The sequence below is a fragment of the Coenobita brevimanus genome, chromosome 45 (assembly GCF_032717465.1).
Source record: "Coenobita brevimanus isolate Jiangsu-jjx chromosome 45, ASM3271746v2, whole genome shotgun sequence".
Classification (NCBI taxonomy): Eukaryota; Metazoa; Arthropoda; class Malacostraca; order Decapoda; family Coenobitidae; genus Coenobita; species Coenobita brevimanus.
Window position 1 is genome coordinate 33,518,408 of NC_136998.1, and position 25,244 is coordinate 33,543,651.

Genomic DNA, 25,244 nt, shown 5'->3' on the forward strand with positions numbered 1-25,244 from the left:
TGCCTCTCTCTCCGTGTGCTTTAAAAATCAGTCGGGAGTCCCCAACACAACCGAAAAAGATGACACTGATCTGTGGCTAAAGGAACCTGCGGATTGACCTGACTTATATTAGACTGACCTGACTTACATAAAGGGAGAAGTAGAAAAGGCGACAGGAGTTTTGCTGGCCAGTGTACATCCTTTAATAATCTCATCCATCCCTCTCCTACCTGTTGTGGCACGCTTGGGTGGGTCTTTTGAAAGGCATGGTAGCAGACTCTGTCCCTGCATATACCTCTGCCAGCAAAAGTATTGTCGCGTCTCTCTCTCTCTCTCTCTCTCTCTCTCTCTCTCTCTCTCTCTCTCTCTCTCTCTCTCTCTCTTAGCAACCATTACTATGACAATGATCTGTGGCCAAAGGAGGTCATCAGTGTCGGTGACTGCAGAATCACCAAACTGATTTTCAAAGTCCGTGAAGAGGGAGAGCCTGGAAGAGTGACAGGACTTTTGTTGCTGACAGTTCAGTCATTATAATTCCTTTACTTTTCTTGGGGTGGTATCTAATGAGGTAAAATTCTAACCCATCTGATTACTGTTAACTTGTTGCATCTACGAGTACATATATGTACTGGAAACTAGGCTGGTCCCTTCCTGGTCGGCTGTTTAGATTAAAAAAGAAAAACTTGCAGTCCTCAGTATACTAAAAAGTTTAATCCAAATTTCAGTCCTTGCACCGAGCAATGAGAGTAGGGAGAAGCTATTGGCTGTAACTGCACAAGCTTCAGTACCCTCACCCACCCTTCTTCTGCCAATTCTGATACGCCCGAGTGAGTCTGAAAACTTGAGTCCCCCTCCTTCCCTGAGTGTTGGCATTGTTTATCTTCCGCTGGTCAGGTCGACCAGGAGTTTGTTGACACTAAAGTTCTGCAACTACTCTGGGCCAATCAGGTAATCAGTTCTGCCGCTAAAGGGACGATCAGTGGGTTTGGTCTAGCGAGTTTTATTTCTTGGGTCCAGAGAGATCAGAGTTGGCTACTGAAACTTTCATAATCTGTGTACTGAGACTTGCCATGCCTGTAATGTTATTTGACTTGCGTATAGTGTGATTTCATTTGCGCATAGTGTGACTGTACATGCGTAGTGTGATCTGATTGCTTAGTGTGATCTGACTGGCGTATACTGCTTTACGTAATCTGTGCGTGGCGTATTGTCTGATTTTGCGTTTCGGTTTTTGTGCTGTTTTCCAATAGCCTCTCTTAAACTAAATAAAAATGAAAATAAAATGGAGTATAGTATAGAAAATAGTCAGATAGATGCATATGGAAGACAGGAAGGACACAGGCTAACAACCAAGTGATCAGAGTGCAGAGCTGTTTTTGTTTTGTTTTGTTTTTCCAGGAGACAAACATAGGCTAATGATGATGATGGAGAGGACGAACTGTAAAAACTCTCAGGCTCCTATGACTCACTCTCACCTGAATAAAATCGTCTGGATTTAGTTGGACTACAGTACTAGAGTTGATCCGACCATGAGAAAGTCCACAGAAATTCGTGATGATGATGATGATGATGATGATGATGATGATGATGATAATGATGGTGATGATGATGATGAGGAGGAGGAGGAGAAGGATGATGATGGTGATGAGGACGAGGAGGAGGAGGGTGGTGATGGTGATGATGAATGATAATAAATATGCTAAAGATGATGATGATGATGATGATGATGATGATGTCGTCTTGGCCGTAAAAACAAGATGCTTTAAAAACAACTGAACATGAAAGATCCTTTCAAAGGAGATGAAAAGAAAATTAATTGGCAGAGGACATGGCAGCAAGAAGTGAGGAGACGAGAGTGACAAGGAAGAGACAGAAAGAGAGAAAGGAAGAGAGACAGACTGAGGGAGGAAGAAATGGAAATATCAAGGAGAGACGAAGAAAATACGAAAAGGGTAAGAGAGGGAGAAACAGAGAGAGAGAGAGAGAGAGAAAGACAGACAGACAGACAGACACAGACAGAGACAGAGAGAGAGACAGAGAGAAAGAGAGAGAGAGGGGGGGGGAAGGAGAGCTAGAACACAGTAATAAAGGGAGGGTAAGACAAGATATGGATGAAGGAGATGAAGTGGTAAACAAATGGAAAAACTAACGAGGAAAATATCGAGAAATTAAAAGGAGATGGGAAGAACTGAAGGAAACTAGAGAGAGATGAAAAAGGAAGAAAGAAACAGATGGAGAAACAAAGCAAAAGGGGGAGAGATAAGGAAGGGACGAATTGATGAAATGAAGAGAAAATGTGGAGGAAGAAAAGAAGAGATGGAGATAACAAAGGGAAAAGGGAAAGAGGAAAATGGAGAGAAGAAGAAAGGGAAAGATGAACACAAAAAGACAGAGAAAAACTGTGACTAGAGAAAATACGTAGAAGAAAGGAAGAAGAAAAGAGGGCAAAGGAAGAGATGTAGCTGCAGCAGACGAAAGGAAGTGGACGAAAGGCAAAAAGCAAAATGTGAAACTTGGGAAAAAGACAAAGAACAAAGGAGGTAAGACAGCGAACGAAAAGAGACAACTAATGCATGATCATAAATTTTCGGTCATTAAAAGACCCAGACACAGGCTAACATTATGCACATACGATATATTACGCAAAATGGTGTTATATCAAAAATTTAAATAAATGGTTAGTAAAGCGTAATTTATCGTTCACAAACGCTGTCTAAATTCTATAATAAACTCTACCGCTTTAATTAAAATCAAGGTATGAAGCACGTATTATTATTATTATTATTATTATTAAGAACTCCACATTCTGTGGAGTTCTTGTTGATATTGTAGATTTTTTTTTTTTTTCGGTGGGAGGAGGGGGAAGAGACCGCTCCAGATAGACTTGAAATTTTCAGGAAAGACGTATCTTGGTTGCTGGCTTCTTTTGGCACAAAAAAAAAAAAAAAAATCGTAGCACTAGCGCCCTCTATGTTATTTTTTCAATTTTTGCTCTCATGCGCAGCAAAAACTACGGAATCGATTGCTTTGCAAATGTTCCAGTATGTAGTCGTCAACACATACTAGTGCACCTGGGTATTGATACTGAGGTCCAACAAATACTTTCTGAGATATTGAGGAAAATCAGAATGGCTGCCTCATGTCTGAAAGTGCTAAATTATGAAGTATTTGGCCGATTTTTAACAAACTGTGGAAATGTCGAGGGTCATGAATCATACATGATTTGCATAGTATGAATGACCTTGACGTTGACCTCAACGTCACAGGTCAAAATCTGTAAAAACTTTTGAGTCATACCAAAAACCCATTAACAATAGGTCTACAATAAAAGGATTTTCATCTGGAATGTGGAGTCCTTTGACTATTACTTCAGCAATTTTAGAATCTTAGTTAGTAGTAGTAGTAGCAGTAGTAGTAGTATCATAATTGCTGCTACTACTACTACTACTACTGTTGTTGTTGTTGTTGCTGCTGTTGTTGTTGTTGTTTGACCTAAATCGTTCCAGTATTGGCTAGCTATATCATAACAGATTCTCGCTATAACGTTTGTCATCGGGGAAGTGTAAGTGTAAAATAAAATAAAAGTAGATGTAGTAGCAGTAGTAGTGGCAAATATAATCATCATCATCATCATCATCATCGTCATCATCATCATCATCATTATCATCACCGTCATCATCATCATCAGTAACACAGGCTAAATCTCTGCAATATACGCAGCACCATTACAGATTTTCATTATTATATTTTCCCTGTTATATTAAGCGAGTGTGTGCTTGTGTGGGAGGGAAGACTAGTATGTTATTTTTACTTATCTCTTTTAATTTCCGCTCACCCTCACATACTGTATGTTCAACCCTTGCTGCATAACCCGCTTGGCCTCTCTCTCTCTCTCTCTCTCTCTCTCTCTTACATTTCTGTGATTTGGGAGTAAGTTTGTCTATTAACATTATAAATACAGTGTAAGAATCAAATGTTCTCTCTCTCTCTCTCTCTCTCTCTCTCTCTGGAAACACCTGTGCAACAAATATACACCCAAGTTTTTTTTATGTCAAGAACCGATCATCACGGCCCAAAATTTTCCTCCTAACAACTATTTCTCGCCTAACAATTTGCAGCAGACAAGTGCAGCGTAAATGATTGGCAATTATCAAACCAGGGCAACAGAAAAAATACACCTGAAATTTCTTGCTGGTAATTCTACTGATGTGTAAATCGTGTATAAAATATCTTACGGTCATGATTAAAAAAAAAAAAATCTGTATACGTTTCCTAGGATGAACGTGCATATTAGTATACGCGTCCTAGAAGTTCAACTTTCTCTCAGTCTGAAGCAAATCATGTGTTGGAATCAATTTATCTACATCTATCCATCTACATGTCTATTTTTGTCTGTCTAGCTGTCTATCCATCGTCAGACGCCTTAATTCCGAAAGGGGTGGCTACAGACAAATCGTCTCCACGTCGCCCTGTCCTCTTCTATCTGGCTGCCTTCCCTCCAACTAACACCTCTCTCACTCCGAGCCTCTCTCTCTCCATCCATCCATCTCATCCTTGGTCTCCCCTTCTTCCTCCTCCAATCCAAGAATACCATTAACATAAACCACTGAAGTGAAAAAGTTAAGCTTCGTAATATAATCTGTGTAAAGGGACAAAAATCTATCCCTACCTTGAGTGAAAGAACTATTGCTGAATAACTACGAATTTTGGCGATATCTGAAGCATGCAGGAACGCAGCTCACGAGGATAAAATTAACCTAGCTTTTGTGACACCGTAATTAAGGTAGGATACTTAAGAGATCGTAAAACTGGGGTGTGGGAGAGTGGGTTGCGTGCCTCCTCTGTTTATTCTTGGTTACGTCACTCCTTAGGCTGTAGATAGGCTAGTACGGTATATCAAATAGCTATTCTGTCTTACACGAAATTAACAAACAATATGATATAACAATGAATACTGGAGATGATATAGTACTTGGAAAAAAATAAATGAATATAGCGTTATCATCATCATCAACATAATCATAATCATCATCGTCATTATTCTCCTCCTTTTCCTTTTCCTCCTCCTCCTCCTTCTCCTCATCGTCATCATCATCACCATCATTCCGCGTTTTCTTCCAATCTGCAGGTGGAGTGAGATAGGGTCAAATAATCAAGGATAAGGGAAGACTATGATGGCAAGAGAACTGATCAACAAAACGTCCGATGAAATGGGTCCCATACTCATTCATTCACCTTGCAAGCCCCCGGAATCCTGACTCCATCTCACAGGAACACCTTTCCACCCGTAGCTTCATAATTACCTATCAAACACTCAATCCAGCGAGCGCCAAGTTAAAAGGGGGTGCCTAACTCTTCTCATGCACTCCTTCCACAAAACACAGAAATAAAAATGACTACATCAGCAAAATAACCCCACCTTTTCCTCCACCAACTCTTCTCCGCATTTTCTCCCCTCCTTTCCCCCTGTTCTCCCCTCCAACTCCTCTCCCCCTTTTCTCCCCTTCAACTCCTCTCCTCCTTTCCTTTTCCCAACTCCTCTTCTCCTTTTTTCCACATCTCCTCTTCCCCTTTTCTACTCTCAATTCCTCTTCCCCTTTCATCTTCCCTCCAACTCGTCTCCCCTTTCCTCTCCCAACTCGTCTCCCCTTTTTCTCCCCAACTCCTCTCTCCCTTTTTCTCCCCAACTCCTCTCCCCTTTTTCTCCCCTCAACTCCTTTCTCTCTCCCCCCCCTTTCCTCCCCGTCTCTCCCCACCACGCCAACTCCCCTCTCGACCCTCGCCGAGCTAAAATATACAAACCCTCTCTCTCTCTCTCTATTGACAATTAAAAAGGAGAATCGGATTACATTTTAATTAGTGTTTTAGTTAGAGCACACCGAATACAAAAAAATTAGCCTGGTTGCACTATAATTAACTCTATGGTCATCAGCACTGTCAGTAAATACCTGGAATTCTCATGGTTGACTGTGCCGTTGTTGTGAGCTTGATTTTCGCCCTTATGACACGTTGTAAAAAATAGGGTACTAAAAATGCAGGCCCTGTCTGGAAGTTTATATATCTGTAACTTGCGCTTCGCTAGGAACCCGACTGATGGTATATTGTGTGTTGCGAGAAAGGCTCAGTCTGCTGATGTGGGTGTCGGTGTGGCAGTGGGAGAAGTAAATGAATAAATATTGCAGGACATATTAATAACGCTGACTGGGCCGTTCCCGCAACACAACAAGAAATCGCCGGAGAGAGTGGAAGACGAGTGCTATATATGGACCACCTTGTTTCACTCCTTGGATGCAAATAAATCGTGGTGTTGGAGAGGGACGCCTTCACGTGGTGGCACCGATTTGCCCGGATGACTCCACTGCCCGGATATATAAATGGCCCTCAGCTCCCTCCTAACCACCTAAAATAGAGAATGGTGGGCGACAGGAAAAGGACAACTTCAGCCTGCAATCCACCGGGTCCGCGTTTTAGATGAGTCAGGGGCCACACAAATAATAATAATAATAATAATAATAATAATAATGTAATCTTTTTTTTTTAATACTTCGTCACACTAAACAACGCAATTTAAAAGAGACCACTCATGCCTATGTACCAATGAAGGCTGTATTAGGCCCCAACCCTTTCAAAAATCTTCTAGGCTAAATAAAATCGTCTGGAAATAGTAAAAAATATATGACAAAGAATTAAAGTTATATCTAATCTCCTTGTCTCAAAAAGTTTCTCCAAATCTGAAATGAAATCGCCTCTGTAACACGTAAGCTGTTCTCTCAACTGATACGATTTATTTGAGAATCCGATTAAAGATATAAAAAACGCGACGTGTACAATGACCTCGGACACACACACACACACACACACACACACACACACACACACACACACACACACACACACACACACACACACACAACACACACACACTAAACATTAACCGCAAAGTATAACATCAAGTTGGAAATATTGGCACGAAGGATATTGAGGGAGGAAAGAAAAGGGGGAGGACTCAAGAGGAGTTGAATTGAAGAGTCGGCCCCCGGGGACGTCTCTCTCTCTCTCTCTCTCTCTCTCTCTCTCTCTCACACACACACACACACACACACACACACACACCTGCCAAGCGAGATTCTTCCAATTTCTTTTCACCGCTGGACGACGAGCAGTCTTTTCTTTTTCTTCTCCCTACTGCTATATTTTAGACTCTTTTAAGGTGGTAGGTGGTGGCGACTATCATCCACTCACCTGATGTAGTGCTGCCTACGGTCTCCTTCATCTTTATCATGCTACTCTGCTTTGAGGTGCTAGACGCCTTTACGTGGTGGCACCGATAGAGCCGGGCAGCTCCACCGACTTACATACAATCCCCAACTCATTCCTTCTCCCCGGAAAGGAGAATGGTGGCCTATAAGAGATGAACAACTTCAGCCTGTAGCCCACTGTGCCCAGATTAGTATGAGGCAACAGCTTCAACTACTCGTGCTCCTTCCCACGACATGTAAGAGATCTTTTTTTTTTTCTTTTTTTTTTTTAAATGCAAGGACGAAAGAAACGCACGCTGAGAGAATAAAAACGCATCCCTTCCACACCAGTGTTGAGCAAAAAGGAAGCCCAAACCAACATGACCTAGTGAAATATCGAGAGGCCATCCACCCAACCGCGAGTCCTTGGCGGGTTTCAGTTTAATCAATTGTGGAATCATAGCCACAATTCTGGAACCATATAGTCACAATTCTGGAACAAAATAGTCACAATTCTGGAACCATATGGTGTCAATTCTGGAACCACATAGTCCCAATTCTGGAACCATATAGTGTCAATTCTGGAACCACACTAGTCCCAATTCTGGAACCATATAGTCTCAATTCTGGAACCATATAGTCACAATTCTGGAACCATATAGTCACAATTCTGGAACCATATAGTCTCAATTCTGGAACTATACAGTCACAATTCTGGAACTATAACGCCACCCATACCTTCGGCGTGGTGGAGAGTTTTTATTGTGGCTATTGTTGTTGTTGTTGTCGTTGTGGTCCCCGATTCATCTGAAACGTGAACCCCATGAAACTGAAAATTAAAAATTGAAACAGGCTTTGTTTGCGATTTTGGAATATATTTCGAACTGGAGTGGGTATATTGGGCATGAATTATCGCTTTCATTACAAGAGGTCTTACGAAAAAAAAAAAAAAAATCATCATCATCATAATCATCATCGTCCTTATCATTATTATTTTTTCCGACCTCTTTTTATGCCAAAGGATGGGGTGAGGCTAGGTTCAGAGGGCAAAAAAAATGAATACTAGTAAATGTAGCAGGAACCAAAATCTACTCAGCTAAATGGGCCAAACTTCATCTACTCATCATTCAAGACAGCAGAATCCTTAGGGCAAGAAGTAGTACACGATCTCCTCACTATATTATTGTCTGACATGATGAAAAAAAGTAATAGTGATAATACTAATAAGAACGATGATAATAATGTTAATAATAATAATAATAATAATAATAATAATAATAATAATAATACCAGCTTACTTAGCAAGGACAAACCAGGTCTCACCCCACACCACACAGTTATTACACAAGTTATTATGCCAACTGTACCGTGCATGACCTTAAATTTAATAGGATTTGCCATCATCGTTGTATGCCTCGCTCTGAAATAATCCGTCCCCCCCCTTCCACTCTCTCTCTCTCTCTCTCTCTCTCTCTCTCTCTCTCTCTCTCTCTTGCTGTTTTCTTTCATAATAGACGTTCGTTCCCTCAGCTCACTTCATCATCAAGAAAACACACACACACACACACACACACACACACACACACACACACACACACACACACACACACACACACACACACACACACACACACACACACACACACACACACACACACACACACACACACACACACACACACACACACGGATTCTCTCTCTCTCTCTCTCTCTCTCTCCGATTAATTTTGCCCATCATTCCCCCAACTTAGTTCATTATCCTCGTTTATCATTTTTCCCTCGAGAGAGAGAGAGAGAGAGAGAGAGAGAGAGAGATGCTTTTCGTTATCCTCTTCCTCTTACCACTTCTGCCACTTCTGCTATTTTTGCCCTTCTCTCTCTCTCTCTCTCTCTCTCTCTCTCTCTCTCTCTCTCTCTCTCTCTCTCTCACACACACACACACACAAACATCCTTTTATAGGCTATCTTCATTATCCAAATCGCACTCCCTTATCTCTTATGCTTTGTTCTCGCTCCCCATCGTCCCTTTCTCACTTTTACTCTCTTCCCGCTTCCCTCGCTTTCTCTTTCCTCCACTCTCAGAATTCCATCTCTCTTCTCCTCTGCTCTCTCATCTTGTTTCCTCCGTTTCGTATCCACTTCTCATCTCCTCTCTTTACATAGTTTCATCTATCTTCTTTTCTCTTTTCTTCTGTCCCCTTCTCTCTTCTCTTCTCTTTTCTTCTCTTCTCTTCCCTTCTTTTCTCTTCTCTTCTCTTCCCTTCCCTTCTTTTCTCTTCTCTTCTCTTCCCTTCCCTTCTCCTCTCTTCTCTTCTCTTCTCTTCCCTTCCCTTCTTTTCTCTTCTCTTCTCTACTCTTCTCTCCCTTCTTTCCTCCTAATCTTTCTTTCTTTAATTTTTCACCCCTCCACTCGTCACCTCCTTACCATGTAATCCCTCTCTCTCTCTCTCTCTCTCTCTCTCTCTCTCTCTCTCTCTCTCTCTCTCTCTCTCTCTCTCATCCTTAGAAAATATGAATATGCAAATGCGATGGCTTATGCATGGAGAGATATATTTTAATAAGTATTTTTGAAGTTCGGGAAATTTTGGAGAGAGAGTCTGTGTTGAGCTGAAAGGTTAAGCACGGTTTGGTAATTGAATGAGAGAGAGAGAGAGAGAGAGAGAGAGACTGACAGACAGAGACAGAGACAGAGACAGAGAGACAGACAGACGGACAGACAGAGACAGACAGACAGACACAGAGACAGAGAGGAAACTAGGAAAAGGCTAGCAGACAGACAGACAAAGAGGAAACTAGAAAAAAGTTTACATGATAGGACAATGCGGAGAAGCAAGATTTTAAGGTATCTTCAGAAAAAGCAATATATATATGTAATGTGCAGAGGAAGAAGGAGGTGGAAGAGGAGGATGGGGGGGTGTCTGGAATGGCGTGGAGTTTACTTTTAAAACTCTTTAGTAGTAAGGCTCTTATTTTTTGTTATATCTCGTTTTTACCACTAAGTAATTTTGCTCAGATTATTATCCTTGTCTTGAGGTGAAAATAGAGAGTACAGATTGGCACTAACTGTACTATCACATATTTTTTTCTCTTATATACCAAGCATTAACTTTATCGAGGTAAATACGCTACGCAGTGATGTATAAAGGATCTAGAATTAGTGGAAGAAAAGAATTGAGGGAGGAGGGCACAAAGAAATAATTTTGTGGAGGGGAGTTGATGTTATATTTACAAACAGCACGATGAGTTACTGCTTTCAGCTTTCTGTTGTCAATTCTAGCATACAAATTGAACATTAACCCTTCAGTATGGCCACGCCCTTTCTTTTCCAATCTTGTTACCGTCAGTCACCTTTAACCAGCTTAGGAGACACAACATCGGACGTAGTGAAGGTGATAAGGGTAAGACACAGTCATGAGGGTGAGGGAAGGAAGTGGAGAGGAGGGAAGGAAGGGAAGGGAAAGGAGGGAAATAGAAAGGAGAGAACTGTGGATGGGAAAGGGGAAGGAATGGAGGGGGTTTAACTGGGAAAACTGGAGAGAAGGGAAAGGTACGTGGGAGATAAAAGATGCAGGGAAGTGAAGACCATAGCGAGAGAGAGAGAGAGAGAGAGAGAAGGGGGGAGGCAGCGAGAGCGTGGAAAGAAAGAGGGGACAAGAAAGGAGAAAGCAATTACGAAGAACAGAAAGGAAGGAGAGAAGGACAGAAAACGAAGAGGATGCCTAGGAAGGAAAGAAGAGAAATGAGAATGGGTGAGTGAGAGGAAATGACGATAGACTAAGAACGGAAAAGCAGTAAGGGGGAAGAAGGAAAGGGAGAAAATGAGAAAATATACCCAAAGAAGGGATGTGAAATGAGAGAGAGAGAGAGAGAGAGAGAGAGAGAGAGAGAGAGAGAGAGAGAGAGAGAGAGAGGAAGAGAGACAGACAGACAGACAGACAGACAGACAGACGAAGGTTGAACAAATTAAGTAGAAAATACGTAGAAAAACAGAAGGATAAAGGAGGGAAGCAGAAATAACAAATAAACCATAAAATTAGTATATTATCGAAATGGGGAGAAGAAAAACGAAAAGACAAAGTAAGAGAAAAAAATGTAAAGGGATGAAACGAAAGAAAAAAAGAGAAGAAATAAAGAATGAAGGAAAGAGAGAGAGAAATATAATTAGTTACGAATGGATAGGATGAGGGAAAAAGAAAGAAAAAGAAAGTGAGAGAGCGAAGAAGAGAGAGAGACAACAAGAATGAGTTAGAAGGAGGAATGTAGGAGACGGGAAGGGAGGGAAGACAAGAGGTGAAGGGAGGGAAGCAGAGGGGAGAAGGGGGGAGAGGTGAGAAAAATGAGAAAACGAAGGAACAAGAGAGGGAGAAGCAATAACGTAGAGAGAGAGGGGGGGGGGAGTATGGGGAACTAGAGACGAAGAGAGTAAGATGAAAGCAAAAACTAGTGGAAAGAAAGGAGATGGGAATTACGTGGGATAGACAAGGAAGGAGAGAAAGAGAGAGTACGATGAAGAGGCGAAGAGAGAAAAGGAAATAAAAATAGATGGCAACGTGTGGAAATGACGAGCCGACAGGAATGGAAAAGCAATAACGGGAGAGAATGAGAGGAAATGAAAAAAAAAAAAAAATGGAATGGGAAATGTGGAGGAGACGATGGAAGAGAGAAAATGAGAAACTAAGGTGAGGAAAGAAAAGAAAAAAGAGAAAGTCAGCAAATGATGCAAAGGGGAAGGGACAACAGTAAAGAAAACGAAAGAAAACAAAGAAGTACACTCGCGACTAAGTCCGAATATTTGACGTTGCCCTGTGACCTTGACCTCTGACCGACTGAATATTATGGTTCTTGACTGACCCTTAATCCTTCCATCAAGTCTCGTCCAAATAAAATCATAACTGAGTTGACCTTCCCCTGTGACCTTAACCTTTCAAGGACCTTTCTCAAAATCAATTTCTACTCCCCTTGCTTCATCCCAAATCCTTTTACAAAGTTCGGTCAATGTCGGGGGGGGGGGGAAACTCTACGGGTTGACCTTGCCTTGTTACCCTGACCTTTGACCTGTTGTTCTAGAAGACACTATGTTTATTCACTGACTGACCTTCAACTCTTCCACCAGGTTTTGCTAAAATCGAATAAAAACTGAGTAATTTTGCTTACACACACACACACACACACACACACACACACACACACACACACACACACACACACACACACACACACACACACACACACACACACACACACACACACACACACACACACACACACACACACACACACACACACACACACACACACACACACAGGGGGGAGAGAGGGAAGACTGGCTATAGATACAATTAAAAATGATTAAGAATGACATGGACAAAAATAATGACGGAAAAAGAGAAAAACTGCAAAAGGAAAAGAGGTGAGAAACGAGAAACATAAGATAATAAAGGAGAGATAAGAAAAATGAAAATAATGATAATGCGAGATAAGATGAAGCGTCTGTGAAGGAGAGATGAAGGATTAAAATGGGCTTGTGGAGTAATTACGGAGGAGGAGGAGGAGGAGGAGGAGGAAAGGGAAAAAACTGGAGGAAGAGGAAAAGGGGGAAAGGAGAAGGAGGAAAGGGGGAAAAGGAGTTGATGGAAAAGGGAAAGAAAAATGGTGGGGAGAGAGAGAAAGAGAGAGAGAGAGAGAGGGGGGGGGAGGGAATGAGAAAACGAAATAAACAGAAAAAATAAGAAGGCTAAAGGGTGAAAATGAAGAAAAGGAGTGAAGACGAAGAAGAAGGAAAGATGATGATGAAAGTGGGAGGAGAGGAAAGCCGCTTAAGCCCTGTGAGAAGTGCTCTTCTTTCACTATCTTTCACACACTTTCACACCCTCATACGGTACCTCTCTCTCTCTCTCTCTCTCTCTCTCTCTCTCTCTCTCTCTCTCTCTCTCTTACAAACTGCTGCATCGTCAGGAAAGAGGAGGGCTAATAATTCTCACTACCTCCCCTCCGTCATGAGAAATACCCTCTTCCACACATCACCTACAGCTCTCCACACCACTAACATAAATTATATCATCATCATCATCATCATCATTATCATCAATTAAAGAACGATTATTTAAGTGTTTGGATATATTCAGGTAGAAGTTGTGTGTTTGTAGATGTGTTGTGTGCTTGAGAGAGAGAGAGAGAGAGAGAGAGAGAGAGAGAGAGAGAGAGAACACAGAGAGTCAGACAGATAGAAAGATATGTACCAGTAAATTGACAGACAGACAGAGAAACAGCCAGAGAGAGACTAGCAATGCATATAGGCAGGTAAATTGAGATGGCATGAAAGTCAGCAGCTGAGCCAGGATTTTTGCCCCGGCCACTTTGGATTACATTCCCGGATTTACCGCCATGGAATATATATAAACAAGTGTGTAAACACAGAGGGATATACAAGTAACTATAAAGCTCACATCATATCAAGAATTAAATAAAAATAATAATACTTAATACACAGGTTATAAATGAATGTATAGTGTAAACCGTACGTATAATAATACGAAATCATAAATCTTCGTGAAATACTAACATTATAAAAATAAATATAATTAAGCAAAAATTATTATGGAAAGTGGCCAAGAGTAAATGAACAATAAATACGTATTCTGTTACTAAAAATATAAAAAGCTAATAAAGTATAAGAAGAAATATATACTATGATTCCGTATTAAAATCCTAAGAGAATTTATACTTCTCTCTCTCTCTCTCTCTTTCTCTCTCTCTCTCTCTCTCTCTCTCTCTCTCTCTCTCTCTCTCTCTCTCTCTGATACACAGCCATCCAAAACTCACTTTAACACAAACACGTCCACACACAATACACTCCTCTCTCTATTTTCCCCTTTCATATTCTCACTCCCCTTGTGCGTATCTGTGTGTGCCCCCCCCCCTTTCTCTCTCTCTCTCTCTCTCTCTCTCTCTCTCTCTCTCTCTCTCTCTCTCTCTCTCTCTCTCTCCACTTAACTATTCTGCTCTTAAACTTCTGTAATTAGAGAGAAAGTCCGTTTTAATATTAAGCCCGAACCACCTCTACCTCGAAAGGACCGAAAATCTGACTGGTTTCTCTCTCTCTCTCTCTCTCTCTCTCTCTCTCTCTCTCTCTCTCTCTCTCTCTCTCTCTCTCTCTCTTTCGTGTCTCTCTCTCTCTCTCTTTCTCTCTCTCTTTCGTGTCCCAATCAACCTAACCCCGACCAATACCCGAAAACCTGTTTACCTCCAGCCACCAACCTCCCCCTCTCTCTCTCTCTCTCTCTCTCTCTCTCTCTCTCTCTCTCCGCAATATCCCTCCTTCACTCGACGCGTATTTCCTTTTGCCCCCTCTAGGTGTCTCTCTCTCTCTCTCTCTCTCTCTCTCTCTCTCTCTCTCTCTCTCTCCATTCTTCATTGCACGGATCCTGTTTGGTGACGTCTGCAGTCGTTCACGCCGTCTTAATTTTTACGAATTCCAGGGCATTAATCTTGCCTCTCTCTCTCTCTCTCTCTCTCTCTCTCTCTCTCTCTCTCTCTCTCACACACACACACACACACACACACACACACACACACACACACACACACACATCCCTCTCAATCTCACTAACAGAAGCTGACATATACACAGCATGGTCTCTCTCTCTCTCTCTCTCTCTCTCTCTCTCTCTCTCTCTCTCTCTCTCTCTCTCTCTCTCTCTCTCACACACACACACACACACACACACACACAGCCACTAAAATACACATACTCACTACTTCCACACAAAAATACATACATACTGCACTTGTCCTCAAGAAAGAACTTAATATGCGAGTTTGTGTGTGTGTGTGTGTGTGTGTGTGTGTGTGTGTGTGTGTGTGTGTGTGTGTGTGTGTGTGTGTGTGTGTGTGTGTGTGTGTGTGTATGAAATATGGAAATGGAGGATCATTCGCCTGGAACGCTCGTCCGAAATGACTGTGAATGACGGTGAAAAACGGTGACAAAATGAAAACCAGTTGTTCTTCACCACACTCACTATCCTTCCATCCATCATCCCAACCTTGTTTGCCACTAATGAAGGGGGTATTATGAGGAGGACAGTTATCATTACGTGTCCACAATGAATGGCAGTGAAATAGGGTAAAGGAAATGTAGGTGAATGACAGTGAAATAGGGTAAAGGAAATAAAGATAAGCAGTTTATAAGCTACAGTTATTTTTATCTGTTTAGTATGATGGTGAAAAGGTGTTAGGAATGGAAGATGGTCCTTTCAAGAGCTGTATTTATTATTATTATTATTATTATTATTATTATTATTATTATTATTATTCATCTAACGCGACGCTAACAGTGAAAATTAATGACTATAATATGAGTGGCCGTTGAAAAGCTGGTTATCATCCGTCCACAGTGACAGTAAATAAAAGCGAACGAGAAAGTGAAAATCTAGTCGCCATCTCTCATCCCCCCCTGCTAGTGATTCATTGGCTCTATGTGAAGCGGCAGACAGAGAATATATCACCGCCGACACGGCAGATTCGCCCATGGATTTTATACTTGTGGGCTTAGGAATATCCCTGACACCTCTTCCTTACCAGATTATATCAGCACAAGGCAGGATAATATTTGACAAAATATACTGAGAGTTTTAAGATATTAGTACCATACAGTACAGCAGCAGCACCTCCAATACGATGACGAGTACAGCACCAGCACCTCCAATACGATGACGAGTACAGCACCAGCACCTCCAATACGATGACGAGTACAGCACCAGCACCTCCAATACGATGACGTAATGCTTTAAAGTCAGACGATTTTATTGTTGGGGGAGAATCCTCTGACGGAATGGGTTACTTCAATGCACAAAGTAATTAGCTAAGGATGATACACCTCTCTAAGTGAATGAGGTTAATGATAAAACAAAATTGCTAAAGGTGCAGTGTCCCATGCCAAAAAAACTTCAAAACAGCAGAATTCAGCTCCCAGTGTCGAGTGATGGATTTTTACATATCAGCCACGTTGGTAAAGCATTCCTGGTACATGATTCACGGAATAACTTACGATATTCCTTCACACCCTCATTTATATTTGTTTTTGCATTACGAACAACAAACACTGGAAGATTCTGTAGTTCTTTTCTCGTCCCTCCTAGAAAAAGATACCCGAGTTACGTCACAGAAGTGATCGTAAGCCTCATCGTGAATCCTGGCCCTGAATCACAATAACATTATTCTCGCAGTAGGAGCAAATGCTGGACTTCGGGAAATATTTAGTCACAATATACGAAAACCACAGCTCTTTATTAATTTATAAGAAACGTTTAGCTGGAAAAGATGAAAGGCCAAAAAAAAAAAAAAAAAAAACAAGTTTAAATTGTTATGACGATATGGTTCCGAATTCCCCACAGCACTTGTGACCTTAAGTATCTTGTATATATTCCCTGTCTATGACCTTGACCTTTGACTTTAATATATAGACTAGTCCCTCACTCCAACTCTAACACCTGACCTGATATATCAAGTGTAGTTATTCCCTCATAATAACTTTGACCATCGACCCATGACCCTAATAACATAGAATATTCCCTCACTGTGGTTCTAACTCCAGACCTAAAATACCATGTGTAGATATTTCCTCTTTATAACTTTAACCTTATACCACGACTTTCTCTGTAATTCTAACTTGACCTAATATATCATGTGTTGTCATTCCCTCATCGTGACTTTGACCTTTGACCCATGCTTTCAGTATCTGACACATCCCTTCTAGGTCAATGTGTTACACCTCAGTGTAAAATTTGGCTCATGTAATCACTTGGTTCGAAAATATTTGCTTGTTGACTGTGTTCCAACATTTCCCATTATTGGTTTTCATAGTTGTGCTGTCTCTCTCTCTCTCTCTCTCTCTCTCTCTCTCTCTCTCTCTCTCTCTCTCTCTCTCGCTCTCTCTCTCTCTCTCTCTCCTGTTTTACTATCTCACTTCTACCCTTGCCATTTTCTTCTTTATTTTCGAACCAAGTGTTTTTCTTATTACTCTCTCTCTCTCTCTCTCTCTCTCTCTCTCTCTCTCTCTCTCTCTCTCTCTCTCTCTCTCTCTCTCTCTCTCTCTCTCTCTCTCTCTCTCTCTCTTTCTCTCTCTCTCTCTCTCTCTCTCTTTTTCTCTGGTTATTGTTACTGTTACTGTTATTGTTATTATTGCACCAAGTCAAAAACCCAGCTGGAGAAGTAAATAGCCGAAACACCAAAAGGCTTCGGCAGGGGAGGAATCGCCAGAGAAATATTATACAGTTTGAAAATAAAAAAAAACATAATTATTGTCTTTCTGAATTTTGGGAGAAAGAGAGAAAAAAAAAACGAAAGAAGGCATCTCTGTGGTGAATATTACAAATGAGAAATTCGGGAGGCGGTATGCTTCAAGAAACTAACAAAAACTGAATGAATTTGGCGATATAAAAAATAAATGAATTAATGCAAGAGGACAAAACTGATTAATAAAGACAGTGCTTGTTATCTGGAAATGTATAGAGCAGCTAATCTGGGGCACACACTTGCAGCCTAATGAAGAAACAGGATGAGATGGGCAAGAGATTAATAGTAGTAGTAGTAGTTGTAGTAGTAGTAGCAGTATTACTTTAAAAAGAAAAAGAGGATGTTTACTATACAGCATCTAGGACACTTTAATGAATGACTTATTCTAATGTAGCAAGGTAATTTACAACATTTTCACACACACACACACACACACACACACACACACACACACACACACACACACACACACACACACACACACACACACACGCGCACACACACACACACACACACACACACACACACACACACACACACACACACACACACACACACACAAACTCAATCCCAACAACACACCAACACCTAATTAATCCCTCGCAATTTCTCATCATCCAAAATCTCACCCACTCATTACTCTCCATTTTTTTCATTTCCTTCGCTTTTCCACGGGCAAGGCAGCTCTGGGAAATGACCCTGGAGCCGAGAGTGGTATGAGCTTATGAAATACCTCAGTGGATACGCTTATTTCCACATTATATTGCGGCGGTGGTTTGAGGGAGGGCAGCTTAAAAGTCGGACTCTGTGTGCTTTGAAAATATGTCAGTAATTGGGGTTGAGGGCTTTGTAGTCTGAGGGTATTGGGGTGATGATGATGATGACGATGATGATGATGATGATGATGAGTATGATGATGATGATGATGATGATGATGATGACAATGATAAAACTGATGATGATGATGATAATAATAATAATAAAGAGGATGATGATGATGGTGATATTCCCTTTTCTCTCTCTTAATTCTTCATTTTTAGCCCTTCCCCTCCACACTGCACTTTTTTCTTCCTCCAGGTCCCTTCCCATCCTTCGCCCTTATCTGCTCCTTGCTATTTTTCTCTATTTTGCCTTTTTTAATACTCACTCCTTTTTTTCATTTTCTTTTCTTCTACTCATTCTCTTAATCTACTATTTTTTTTTCCTCATCTTTTCTGTATACCTGCTTTATTATTTCTCATCCACATTACTCAAAACTTTATTTACCTAATGCATTTTTCTCTCACTGTCCTTCATGCCTACCTTCTCAACCTTTTTCTCTCATTTTTTTCGGCATCTGCTTCCCTCATCTTAGCACTCATTTCTTTCCTATTTTCTCATCCCCATTATGCCAGACTTCTTTTCCTCTCTCTGATTTTCCCCTGTCTCACACATTTCTCCTATCTTCTTATCCTCTTTCTTCCTTCCATTTTCCCAGTTCCACTCCTTATCTCCTTCTCCTTACCCTTCCTTTCTCTCCCATTCCCAGTCCAACTTCATTTCCTCTCTGCACTTCCCTCCATCCCATCTTTCTCTCCTATCTCCACCCTTATCACTTCTTCCTCCTGCCCTTCCTTTTCACTTTCCTTCTAATCCACTCCATCCCTAGCCTTCAGTATTTTCCCTGCTCCATTTTAATCTCCATCCTTAAATCTTATCACTTCTTTATCTTCTCTCTCTCTCTCTCTCTCTCTCTCTCTCTCTCTCTCTCTCTCTCTCTCTCTCTCTCTCTCTCTCTCTCCCCTCCTCTCCACTTTACTCCAGCCCTCACCATCACACAATATTTTTATCATTTTGCACTTTCCTCTCTCCATATTTTCATCTTTGCATTTTTCCATCTATCAACCTTTCCCTTACCTGCATTTTTCCTTCTCCATTTAATTCTTTACTTCCTTACCATTCCATCCATCCTTATCACTTCTCCATCCCTCTAAATGTTAACCTCAATTTTTTACTGTTCTTTCTTTTTTACTTACATTTCTCATTATCTCTTCATTTCTTCCCGACTCTTCCCTCTTCACTATTCCTTCATCTTTCTTTTTCTCCTCGTTCCTCGCCTCTTATTGCTCCTCCCTCCATCCCCTCATTTTCTCTCCATTCCCCCATATTTTTCTCCACTTCCCTCCCAGTACCTAATTCTCTCCTCTTAGTTTTATTTATTTCTCTATTCACCTGTTTTTCTCCCATAGTTTCTCGTCTTATGTTCGAGTTATATTACTTTCTGTTCAGCGTTTCTTTTTAGTGCATTCGTTAAAATCTCTCTCTCTCTCTCTCTCTCTCTCTCTCTCTCTCTCTCTCTCTCTCTCTCTCTCTCTCTCTCTCTCTCTCTCTCTCTCTCTCTCTCTCTCTCTCTCTCTCTCCACTGAAATCAACCATAGTCCATTTTCCAACATTATATCTGGGGTTTCCTTCTCCATTTATTAATACATTTTCTCCCCTCAACAGGTCACTTCCATGTTCGTTTAGTTTGACAGCGAAATTATATTCATTTTTCCAACATTACAACAAACTTTCCTTTTTTCCCTCTCAGTACAATTAATTATAACCAACGTTTCAACATCAAAAGGACCACCTGTTTTTCCCTAATAATCTTATCTCTCTCCGACACCACGCGCAACCACAGTTTAATTATTATGTGGTGTAGGAATAATCATTTTGTCAACATTACAGACAGCTTTTCATTTTCCTCCATTTTAATTAGCAACAGCCATTTTTCCAACATCATACCGAGCTTTTCTACTTCCTTCCATTAACAATCTTATCTCTGTTGTGACATTTGATGAAACTTTATCATTTCTCCTTCACGCTAGTCTGCCTCATTGTTTGCGGTATTTAGTTCACAGCGAAATTGTAGCCACTTTCTCGATACTCTAGCGAACCTTTCATTTTCCTACCATTTACAGGCTTATTTCTCCTCCCCCACACCAGTCTGCCTCACAGTCTATTCAGCTCGTCGTGAAACTGTAGTCATTTTCTCGACACTACATAAAACCTTTCCTTTTCCTCTCATTCACGATTATATTTGTAACTGTAACCATTTTCCCGACATTACATTTAACCTTTCATTTTCCTCCCATTAACAATTTTATTTTTCCTTTCCCTTTCCCTCCAGGCCGCCCCCCAGCCATCATGAAGGGGGTAGGGCAGGCGACGGTGGTGGCGAGGGCGGTGGTGGTAGTGGTGGTGTTCCTGGCGCTCTCAGGTAAGCCTCACTCTTCTTAATCACTGTCCAGAACTTTGAAGCAATCACTCTTAATTAGGAAGCGAGGCACAGGTAAAAAATTTAGAGTGAGGTTCCTACACGACTTAATATTACCTACATGCAAGATCCACATTTATTTAATGGGATTCTGCTTCAGGTGTTTGGTAAGTGATTGCATGATAATTAAGCTCAACCTTTTTTAGAGCTAGACGTTGAGCCCTTTATAGAGCAAGGCGTTGAACCCTTTATAGAGCAAATTGAACCCTTTATAGAGCATGGCGTTGAACCCTTTATAGAGCAAGGCGTTGAACCCTTTATTCGGCAGGGCGTTGAACCCTTTATAGAGCAAGGCGTTGAACCCTTTATAGAGCAAGGCGTTGAACCCTTTATACAGCAAGGTGTTGAACCCTTTACAGAGCAAGGCGTTGAACCCTTTATAGAGCAAGGCGTTGAACCCTTTATAGAGCAAGGTGTTGAACCCTTTACAGAGCAAGGCGTTGACCCTTTAGAGAGCCAGACGTTGAACCCTTTATAAAGCAAGGCGTTGAACCCTTTATAAAGCAAGGCGTTGAACCCTTTATAGAGCAAGGCATCACTCAGGTACAATATTCTAACTCCCACTGTATGATTCTTCCAACATTTACATTTTATTAACCCCTTCAGTCCGGAGACGTCATTTAAAGCTTATTTTTGCTATTCCAGGCGATTTTATTCAGCTTCTGGGAGACCAATGACAGTGAAGAGGTAAATAAAGGCTATCTCTATGATCTCTAAAATAAAGTCTCTCCAAAGCAGAATAAAAGTATGGAAATATCAAGAGCAAATTAAAAAATAAAATAAAAGTCATCGCAACGAACGGGTTAAGGCCATCACAGACATTTTTCACAGCTTATGACGGACGTAGCGCCAGGCGGATCAGTGGTTATCGTGTTCGTCTTCCGATTTGTGTGTGTTCTAGTCTAGCGTTTGAGACAGCCCGTGGGGACGCTGGTAGTATGTCTTCTCATATGTCATCAGGTTTTAGCGCCTTCTCGCCTCATATCGTTGACATATACAAATTCTGGCACAAGTAATCATAGAAAATACAACTGTTTTACTTTCACATCCACCTGCTCTTAAACTGTTTTCATACAAACTTGGCCTAATATTGTCATCTCTCTATCGTGAATGTTCAGTCGTATTAACAGAGTAATACTAGAATATGGTGCCAGGCACGAAGATGTATTATGGAGAGGAAGTAGCCATAGTACTGCCTTTCTCTGCTACTTGCTACGTGGACTAAGCTATTAAAAAAATCTGGGCCAAGGTGAAAAAAATATAGTACAGATATCCTTTTTTATCTTCGTACTTGTCTAGCATGGGAATGGATAAGTTCTAGTCATCACTCTCCTTCCAAGGTAAAGTCCGACCCTCCACTGGACTAAAATACAGAACGACAGAGATACGGACTCGAGGAAAGAGGTCTCGTTCTGAAAGGGTTGAGTCTGATCCTGTAAGCAAAGTGGACGGTAGCTTAGGGGTAGGAATGAGTGTCCGCTCTGTGTATGTATGGACATGGAGAGTGGGAGTCGGTGAGAGGAAGGAGTGGGAATGGAGAGGGACTACGTTTGGAGGAGAGGGATTATGGAGGAAAGAGGAGGGATGGAGAGTGTGTGGACGAGAGAAGGAGTAGGAACCGACGAGGAGGTAGTGTGAATGGTTAAGCAGGGAATACATTTGGAGGGAGGGAGTATATATGAGAGGGAGTATATGCGGAAGGAGGGAGTGTGTATGGAAGGTGGGAATGTATCTGAAAAAGAAGGGAGTGTGTATGGAAGGTGCGAGAGTATATGAAAGGTGAGGGAGTGTGTATGGAAGATGGGAGTGTATATGCAAGAGGAGGAGGTGTGTATGAAAGAGAGTGAGTATATGAAAGACGAGGGAGAGTGTATGCAAGGTGGGAGTGTATATGAATGAGGAGGAATTGTGTATGAAAGATAAGGAGTGTGTATAAAAGAGGAGGGAGTATGTATGAAAGAAGAGGGTGGGAGGAAGGAAGGGAGGGAACGCGGCATGCATGGAGGAACATAGGAAGAGAGGATAACTGTAGTAGGTCAGTTGGCCCATAATAGGCAGCTTCTACAAGAGTGATTAAACGACTAGAACAAGACTAGGAAACCAACTAAGGAGTCAGCTACTACTCTTACTATTTATCATGCATACTACACCTTACTACCCTCATGTATGCTGTTTGTCTCCTGTACATCAACTTAGATTGCATTAATAACACAGAAGGGAATGTAAACGTCTCATGCGACGGAATAAAGCGGAAGGGATGAGGCGTTTGAGCGACACCTTGGCCTTCTGGAATACGTGCCAGGAAGCATCATCAGGGGTCATGTCTCTAGCTCTCAAAAAAAAAAAAAAGATAATAATAATAAATACAAAGTTTCAATATATTTTCGGCCATTTTTATCCCTTTTATGATTTAGTCTTGCAACAGTCTGCAATGATGTACCAGTTAAGCATAGGGGATTAAAGAAAGGTGCCCCGAATGCACCTATGGGTAAATCGTCTTATCTGCAATGAGGGAGCGGCGCGTATTTCTAGGGAGCGGCTATTTTAACACCACTTTACTAAGAAATCTCTCTAGTACTCTTAACTGCTCCTTATCATACTTACTGCACTTTACTAGCCTAATTTATGTTGTTTACGTCTCCTTAATATCAACATAGATTCCATTAATAACATCGAATGGAATATAAAAGTCCCAAGCGAAGAAATAAAGCGGTAGGATGTGGTACCTGAGCGACACCTTGACCTACTAGAATACGTGCCAGGACGCAGCACTCAGGTAGTCACGTCTCACTCTCCCAAAAAACTAGTACCATGTATTTCTGGCCATTGTTTACCCTTTATGGTGTATTTGTTGCATAATTATATCTACTGAGCACAGAGGTTTTAATAAATAACGTCACGTAAGCAAAATATGAACGATAATGAGGTAAAAAAAAAAAAAATCCGCCAGTGAAACTAGTACCATGGAAAATACCATAATTTCCCTAACTACCGAATTTCGACTACTAAGCTGCAATTTGATATCCACTGAGGAAAGAATTTTAATGATAAAATGGCCCACGTTAGCATTACCCATACAAAAATAAATGAAAAATAATTAAAAGGGAAGAAGGGGAGCAGTGGGTAATCTTAGCGTATTAATATCATTATTACTTACTATCATTATTGTTATTATTATTATTACTGGTACTATTAGTAGTAGTAGTAGTAGTCAGTAAGCAGTAAGCTGTAAATTAGCAGTAGTAGTAGTAGTAGTAGTAGTAGTAGTAGTAGCAGTATGTAGTCGACGAAAATACGGGATTATTAGGATTTTTTAACACCTTTTCCTTAGCGATTTGGCTATTATGAATGTATGCAAGTTATTAATCTCGTTTAAATCTCGACACAGGTTACATAAAAAAACATACATTACTCTAAAACAGGAATAAACTAGTAATAATGAAGTGTTTGGCATCCCCCATTGCCGGCGAGAACACGGGAAGAGTCAACGCACAAATTTCTTACCTTACCTGCCTCCTTATCTCCAGTTTCAGGCTATTTCCTCATCTCATTCTTCTACATTCTTTTCACGGTACTATAAGCTCACCGAATATATATAATTTTCACGTGTCTAACGCAAATTTCTCAAGGCGCTGGTAAAAAATACGGAGGCGTGACATGTGCAACATTTGCACACCTTTTCCCGCCGATAATGACGCGGAGGAATACATGATCACTCAGGCGGTCACGTCTCAGTCTCCGAAAAAGCTAGTTCCCATCAATATTATGGTCGGTTTTTAACCCTATTCTGGCGTATTCCTGCTATCAGTCTGCAATAATGTATCAATTAAGCATAGATATTTAATGAAAAATGCCACAAAAGCAATATTTATGGAAAAATCTCCTGAAGTGGAAGGTGGGGAGCGGCGCGTTTTACTAGGGAGCGGCAATTTTATAACACCTGTCTACTAAGGAATACCAACTACTGTTATTTGTTATTTATTATGCTTACTACACCTTACTAGTCTAATGTATGCTGTTTGCCTCCTTAAAATAAACTCATTTTGCACGAAGAACACATAAAGGAATAAAAAGGCCCAGTGGGATGAAATAATGCAGTTTGAAAGTGGTACCTGAGCGACACCTTGGCCTACTAGAATACGTGCGAGGACGCATCACTCAGGAGGTCGGGTCTCTCTCCCAAAAAACTAGTTCCTATACATTTTGGCCATTTTTTTTACCCCTTTTATGGTACATTTCGGGTATTAGTTTGCAATTTTATATCCACTGAGCACAGATGTTTAATAAATAATGCCGCAGAGCAATATTTATGGAAAAATCGCCTGAAATGGAATATGGGGAGCGGCGCGTATTTCTGTACTAGGAAGCTGCTACTTATGAAACTACTAAGGAGTCTCTCTACTACTCTTAACTGCTCTTTATTATACTTACTACAC

The 25,244-nt window shown here is 41.0% G+C and overlaps 1 protein-coding gene across 1 annotated transcript in view; it reads left to right on the top strand.

Moving 5' to 3' along the window:
- Nucleotides 1–20,678: 20,678 nt before the first annotated feature.
- The window catches only part of LOC145398491 (uncharacterized), a 133,750-nt gene continuing 129,184 nt past the window's right edge, over nt 20,679–25,244 (top strand). The window contains exon 1 of the mRNA XM_080271367.1: nt 20,679–20,751. Coding sequence (XP_080127493.1) covers nt 20,679–20,751 — 73 coding nt within the window. The remainder of the gene's footprint in view (nt 20,752–25,244) is intronic.